At 35.4% G+C, this 7,401-nt stretch overlaps 2 protein-coding genes across 2 annotated transcripts; both read right to left on the reverse strand.

The window, feature by feature from the left end:
* Positions 1-434: 434 nt before the first annotated feature.
* Positions 435-5,949, reverse strand: LOAG_10710 (TKL/LISK/TESK protein kinase; the record flags this gene model as incomplete). The annotated part of the gene is made up of 17 exons (XM_003146234.1): positions 435-599; positions 938-1,048; positions 1,230-1,315; positions 1,431-1,593; positions 1,791-1,998; positions 2,326-2,498; positions 2,747-2,897; positions 3,140-3,248; positions 3,379-3,496; positions 3,613-3,789; positions 3,916-4,077; positions 4,203-4,407; positions 4,527-4,675; positions 4,844-5,023; positions 5,220-5,289; positions 5,513-5,599; positions 5,885-5,949. The coding sequence occupies 17 exons, from the start codon at positions 5,947-5,949 to the stop codon at positions 435-437; spliced, it is 2,379 nt and encodes a 792-aa protein (XP_003146282.1).
* Positions 5,950-6,666: 717 nt separating this feature from the next.
* LOAG_10711 (hypothetical protein) lies at positions 6,667-7,226 on the reverse strand (the record flags this gene model as incomplete). Its single annotated transcript, XM_003146235.1, has 2 exons — positions 7,027-7,226; positions 6,667-6,809 (listed from the first exon to the last, which is right to left on the reverse strand). Coding segments are annotated over exons 1-2 (315 nt in total), but the record flags the coding sequence as incomplete, so codon positions are not given.
* Between the last annotated feature and the right edge of the window lie 175 nt (positions 7,227-7,401).

Genomic DNA, 7,401 nt, shown 5'->3' on the forward strand with positions numbered 1-7,401 from the left:
TATAGTGGCAACATTTTGTGAGCATCATTAATAATGCAGTTTTCAATAGAGATGATCAGAGAAAAAATAACGATTACAACAGAATAAATTATGAAGTGAATAGTAATAGTAACAACATCGGTTGCTGAGCATCTATTATTACACAGAATTTAACATATCCCTACCATTTGGGGCGAACATCTGCCCTGTCATCATAATACCACATTACCAATTGCTTGATCTATTCCAAGAATTATGTAGCGCAAGTGGCAGGTTGAGAGAGTTCTAGAATGTGCAAGATTTCATCATCACTCCCCACCATAGTCCTTTTCGCCTTTTTCTTCTTTTTGTCTTCGATTCTCTTCTTTTCCTGCTATATGTGCCTTTATATTACAAGTCAGCAAAGGGGATGCTTCATAGTGCGCCGCTGAAACCATGTTAAATATTACATCAGTTCACAAAACAACGCAATATTCGCCACCTGCAGAAACAGGTCTATCATCTGCATGCGCTATCCGCGGTTTACGACATGAGCCGCATTTTAAGTTTGTTACACAAAAAGGATCTAAAATAGTGGCGCTGTGTACTGGTGCCTTATGCACAACTGTGTCCCGTATCACCTAAAAATAATAAAGATCTCTCCGATATGAGATCACACAATCAGCACAGAGACAGTAGTAAAATGAATAAACAATGATTAAGGTGATTCAAAACTCTTCACCAGAAATGTTTTCATTTCAGGTAAATTGAAAGAACATGAAGAGAAGGTAAACAGGAGAAAATGGTTTAAAATAACCTTGATACAAAAACTAAATGAAGGGGTAATAAAGGGCAAATGAGACGTTAGCCGAGAATTAACCAGACCTTCTTTTAAATTATGTGCTTTACGAAATCATAGTTGAACCATAAGCAGAGTATGTCGAGTTTCTCTATTTTATGGAGCTAAACCAAAATATACCTGGACATGGTTGTTGTAGTCCACTTTCCACATACGTTGTATCCCACTAGTAAATTCATCACTAGAAGTTCTGGTCTGAAGTAACGATGTCCTGTTTATAAATGTTCCTTCCTAAATTTATGTTTGTATGACAGAAGGAAATACAGTTTTTTCACATTTTTGATAGCGAAAACAATCAATCCGTCTGTTTTCTTTCTTTCGGTAATTTCACCTCTTATTTCCTCACTGAATAATGAATCCTCAGCAATTCTCAGCAGAAATAATAAATATTTAAGGTCACTGAAAGTCTTACAGAATATTTCCTAGTAGATATCTCTACTGGAAAAGGCTGCTGTATGATTACATCATTGCCTTGTTGCATGACGTTGGCAAAATTGCCTGAAAAGCACAGTTCTGAACTATTTAGTCTCAAATCTAAAAACATGTTCTTGACGGATGGCTTCGTGGTAGTGGAAATTAAGATATTATTATTCTATGCTTCGCAGGAACTTACTGTTACTTTTCCAGCACTCAAAAGTAAGTTCGTCCATATCACGATTTAAAATCTCTTCGTCTACCGATAAGGAGAAATCTTTCACTCGCCGATTCTCCATAGAACTGGAACTAAGCAATGTTTCGTCCGAAAAAATTGACCCACATCGACGTGAAGTGAATTTCTAAATAAAATGAAAAAAAAAATCTTGCGGAACGACTATTTCCCCTTTTCGGTAATGCTGGGATAAGCTTCTCAAATTTTTACTGCAAAAAGTAATCGAAGATGATAAATTAGACTTCTTACGAGGAAAGTGAAAACAACCGAGTATCGTACTCGAACCATAAAAAAACATTAACATTTAGTACAAATAATATTTACCTGGTCTTTATTTTTGAAGGCCATCGACATTTGACCCTTCAGCACACAGTGTTCACCGATATGATCAGTTTTATCGCGTTGCCCGACTACAATCGTTGTTAAGCCCGTAGACGATGATGATGGTAATAATGGATCAAATGTTGCACAATGCCTTATCCATGACGTATTCGTTGGTGAATTCGGAAGTGACGCACTACGGCGAATAATTCTGAATTTTCATTTCTAATTAAGAACTTTCAAATAAATTGCCTTGAAAAACATCAAATAATCGTGTTTCTGTTTAACTATTCATAGTGAACCATATCACCAACCAAAAGTGAATAAAGAAAAAGCTTTCGCAAATCGTTGATTGCCAAGAGATGACAACTTATTGTACTGGCTGCTTGCTCACTGATGTGACTGGAGAAGATGCTACAGAATAATTTGCATCTTCTTCGATAGCAATTTGGATTGCAATTTCGAAAATGAAATAGCTTAGGGATTTTTTACAATTTTTTGTATATGAACAGATAGTGTATAAATAGTGTCAACGTACCTATAGTCCATAAAAGTGCTGTCATAATTAGTTGCATTTACACTGCTGTCATCCGTTTCTTTCACATCCGAGACAACAGGTCTTTTTCGATCATTCGTTTCAAGAAAAGCTAGCTTACGGGTCGTTTTATAAATTTCATGGGCAATGAACGGGTTCCCAGTGTCTAAAGATATCTGAAAAGACAGAGTTCCTTCGGTTTTACTTCATACAAAAATCTATGAATATCTTGAATAAGATTCGAACTAAAAAGTCATTTAAGGTAGAAACAGGGGTCAAAAAAAAGACTTTTTCCGATGACTTGACTTTTTCCTGTGCTTAAGCTACGCCATCTTTTCTTAAAAATAATAACATAGTACAAGCATACGAAGAACTGGCTATTTGTGTATTGTGCATTGACCCATCAAGGGAGCAAGACAAATACCTCATCAGAAAGCTCATCCACGGCAACGCTTCTCGCAAGCTCTTCCATTCGCCACTTGTTTCTTATCTCCTTATTTGTGCGATTTAAGTCTTCATATGGCACAACTTCTTGAAGTTCCAGAAGAGGAGCTATATTCACTGATTTGCACTCACTATAAATACATGAAATGAAAATGAATACATAAATACATGGAATGAGTAATGAAAAAATGTATTTTATTTGAAAATAAACCGCAAATTTTATTTTAAACTATTTTATTTGAAAATAAGCTGCAAAATACTACGATAACGAACCGAAGTTACTACAAGAAGTTGCAAGCAATCTAGAATTACAAGTCTGATGAAGAGAACATGAATGACTACTTTGAGCTCGCAAACGAAATAATTAAGTTACCTTTGACTTCCATTATTTTGCTCCTTTCGAGTTAAAACACATGAGAACAGCTCCGACTGTTTCGATTTCCAATATTTTAAAGTTGCATCTGATAAAGAGCGCTCCAATCCTGTAGGAAGATCAATTACTTGTTAATTTTAATTACAACAAGGAAATTATCAACAACACAATTGGTGAGGAGCAGGATGACTCTGAGCATTAGGGACGAATTTATATGCAAAAAATCTGTAAAAACTAACGTCCATCACTTTCAGTCAGTCGCGATGGAGATTCGTCACAGTCGTTCTGTTGAGAAAATCGGAAATTGGTGAAGAAATCATAGACAGATGCAAAACTGGGTCGAGCAGTTGGATCCATCTACAATAGGCATTAATAATTAGTGCAAACTTAAGGAATACGGAAGACCAAACAAAAACACATCGTGAATGGCATAATGCAGTTAAAAAAAGCAAATTTTGAACATAATACCTTACCAAACAGCACTGGAATGCTAAGTTCAGAATATCTAAAGGAGTGTCAGTTGGACAGTGGGCAGTAAAGCGAACATAATCCAAGCCAAAATTATGAGTCCGGTAAAGTCCTGCTTCTGGATCGGCGTCAATTCTTGCTATCATCTGACACAATATTATTCCAAAGGAGAAAACATCTGCCTAAATAATTATTTGGAATTTTTTAACTTCTCATCCAAAAATCCATACAACAATGTTTGCGATATAAAGAATGAACATAATGAATATTTTCTCAGTTCCTTTTTTATTTGCAAGCAAAAAACAAACCTTCTCATCATAAAACTCTTCCTTAAGGCATTCTGGAGCCATCCAGAATGGAGTACCCACTTGAGTTAACTTCTCCACAATTCCCGGAATTCGGCACGACAAACCAAAATCAGCCACCACTGCTTTTAAACTCCCATTCGTAACTTTTTGTAGCAAAACATTCTATGAAAAAAATACATTTTACAAGTCACAAATCCGTTCAGCCATCCGTCAATCCCTTGTCCTGATCTCTATTTCATGTTTAAATTTAAGAAATTTACACCAATTACGAAAACAGCAGCACTAACCATGCTAGTGAGATCGCGATGCATAATGCCTTTCGTATGTACAAAATCCATAGCGTATGAAATATCACGCGCTAAACTGCACCGCAAGTTCCATCGAAAATGTTTTTGATGGTCACATATCAAGCGACTTAAGCTGCCCGCATCACAGAAATCCATGAGTATATGCAAATTCCACGATTTCTCTGCCAAATCAACACAAACACCGCTAAAAAACACCTCATTCAATGATGGCACGTAAATATTCTTCTATCTTAGTCACAATAATTGACAAACAATTCCCTTTTAAATCACAGCATACTCAAATCGGGAAAACGGACACATTACCGAAATGCCAACAGATTGGGATGTGACGTCAACTGATTTAATACGTCAACTTCTTTCAATACATTTGCTTTAATCCGTATTCGATTTTCCCGTTCTCGTTCCTTACCGACCTTCAGTACCATAATCTCTCCGGTAAATCGATGCTGCACCTGGAAAGATCTATTGCAGTGTTCAGAGAACCCAAACTTCTCCCTCTAAGCTTAATCTTCGATTCTTCTGTAAATCCTACACAAAATGGACGTCATGAGTTTCATTTTCTATCAAAAATGTTTGATTAATGTGTGTTCAATGTTCTCACTGTGCATTAAAGCCCGAACCTTATATACGTCACCGAAGAAACCTTCGCCTAAGCTTTCCAGTACATTGAAATCGTCTCGGGCATATAATCGTTTCAAAGCCATTTCCAAGAACACACAAGAGGTACGTCCAGGTGCTAAGCGAGAATGCTGGTAAGTATTCTGATCAGTAATGTTACAGCTCCAACATAATCCGCCATTCTGAAATCAGGACGAACAAAGCTTAAGAATTTCTCAAAGCATTAGAGATTTAGCTCATTCGTTTAAAATGATGAACGATCTTACTCTATTTCATCAGTACGACAATAAAAAAATGAATCGAATCGTCACCTAAGAAAGCCAAATACGATTCGAGAATTTTGAAAATGAAGAGAACATTTTTGTAGTTTCAACATACTTTTTGTTCTGCTTCAAATTCTTCAGAACATATCGAGCTACATGATGCTTGTGAAATCTCTCCAACACATCTGTAAAATTCCTTAACATTGCTTAAAAAATGGGAAGAGTGATTTCCTAAAAAGCAAGAAATGAAATAATAAGGTAAATTATAATTCCTATATCATATTTAATGATAGAAAGACAAATGGTGCAAAAATCAAGCGTAATAAAAAGTCATGTGTCCTACAGTTAAAGTAACTACTTGAAAATTTGACGATTTAATATGTCTTTTATAATAAATTAAAAAACTACCGAGTGTTTCCGATGTAGATATCTTCACTGGTTTCCTCATTCGATGTCCCTGCCTCACAACCGTGAAATAACACTTCCGATGAAGAACTAGAAAATGCATAAGTATCAATGGTTACTACGCAAGGAGAGATACATAGATTGAAGAGCTATAACTCTGACCGACGAAGGAATGGATTGAAAACTGATAAGTACGAGTTTTGTTTTATTAAATAAAACAAGAAACTGAGAGCTTTCAGATAAAGTTCACAGTTGAACAATATAAAAAAAAAAGAAAAGATCCAAGATGACATGTTCAGATTTTGGAAAGAGTCAAAATCTTTGAAAATTTGTTGAGATAGCTAAATGACTAGAAGTCTAGAAGAAAAAACTTACAAATTCGCCACCGTACTGTTTGTTTGAAGTGGATCACTACCATTAATATCCATAATCATTGTCATTTCTGTAGACCAACCTCAACCAATCGATCTATTCGAACCAAATAAATAAGAGTGTATAAGTTAAGCAAAGCAATGGTATTACCAGCAATATTGCGATGATTGCATAATTATATTCTGAAACTTAAAATTTTCATTTCTGTAACAATTTTTTAATGAATACAACACGAAACTAAAACACGGAAAAATCCCCAAGATAATAATGATTTATAAATAGTAATTTCATAACATGCTTAATTAATTCGTAAAGTTAGTATTACTAAGCAAGAGATTGACTGATCCATTCAAAGTAATCTGATCCATATTGATACTTATTCATGAAATACTCACTTTACGGTTTTTCTTTTTATTTTTTTATTTTTTGTACAAAAATATTTCAATGAAGGAGAAAGAGAAGGAAAAAAAGAAAAGAAAAGGATGAAAGCATTGATAAGAACCAAAAAAATGATTGTTAGCAGCGAAATATGCAATTAAATCAACAAGTACTGTATGTTTATAGTGCAATCAGTAAGCTGATTAAAAATTTCGTCGCATCTCTCTCTCTCTCTCTCTCTTTCTTCATTCTTTTACTCCTACCATTTTACCCTTACCTCGTTCCAATTTGAATTAAACAAACAATAACAAGTCTAGTCCTAAGCTAATCTATTTAGCCTAACCTGACCTGCTAATTAACCTAACCTGGCTAACTGATAGCATTCCTTATTCCCAAACGGCTTTGCATTTCAGGGAACACTTTCCGTAACACATAAGTAAACAATAAAAATGAACAGAAATCGTGAAATAAAAATACATCACAAGTGTGTGTGTGTGTGTGTGTGTGTGTGTGTATACGTGTGTGTGCGCGTGTGTGTGTACGTGTGTGACTGTCCCAACAATTTTTATGGGTAGTTATGCTTCCTTCAAAAAGGTCAACAAAATTTGACTTTATCCCTACCAGAAAAAACTGATTATACATGGACAGATGGACATATCACCCATGAACCCACGTGTATATCCATTCTACACCACCGTGCACACCACTCACAAGAATTCTATAAAGACCGCCACAACACTGTATTATTTGCACCCCTGTCTGTCTGCATATCTGTGTGTGGTGTGTATGCGTGTGTGTGTGTGTGTGTGTGTATGTTGTGTGTCAGGGTGTTTACCAGGCAGTACGAGTAAAGAAATAGATGTCGCAGCATGCACTTAACATTATTAATAAAAGATGACAGTCCCTTATCAGTTTGTCCTACCATAGCAGACAGGAACATCTTCAATCATATCAACAGTTACAACATTCATCCGCATAAGATATAGTGGTCATTCATTGCAACAGATATCCCACGATTACAACTTTGAAAGGGTCATGCTTTAAAATGTCCACTTATCCATTCATTCATTTCCTAAGATTACTATCAATGATTAAATTTAAATTAAAATAAAACAGATGGATGCTATCATCTGTTCATATTC

The sequence above is a fragment of the Loa loa genome (genome assembly GCF_000183805.2).
Source record: "Loa loa unplaced genomic scaffold supercont3.388, whole genome shotgun sequence".
NCBI lineage: Eukaryota > Metazoa > Nematoda > Chromadorea > Rhabditida > Onchocercidae > Loa > Loa loa.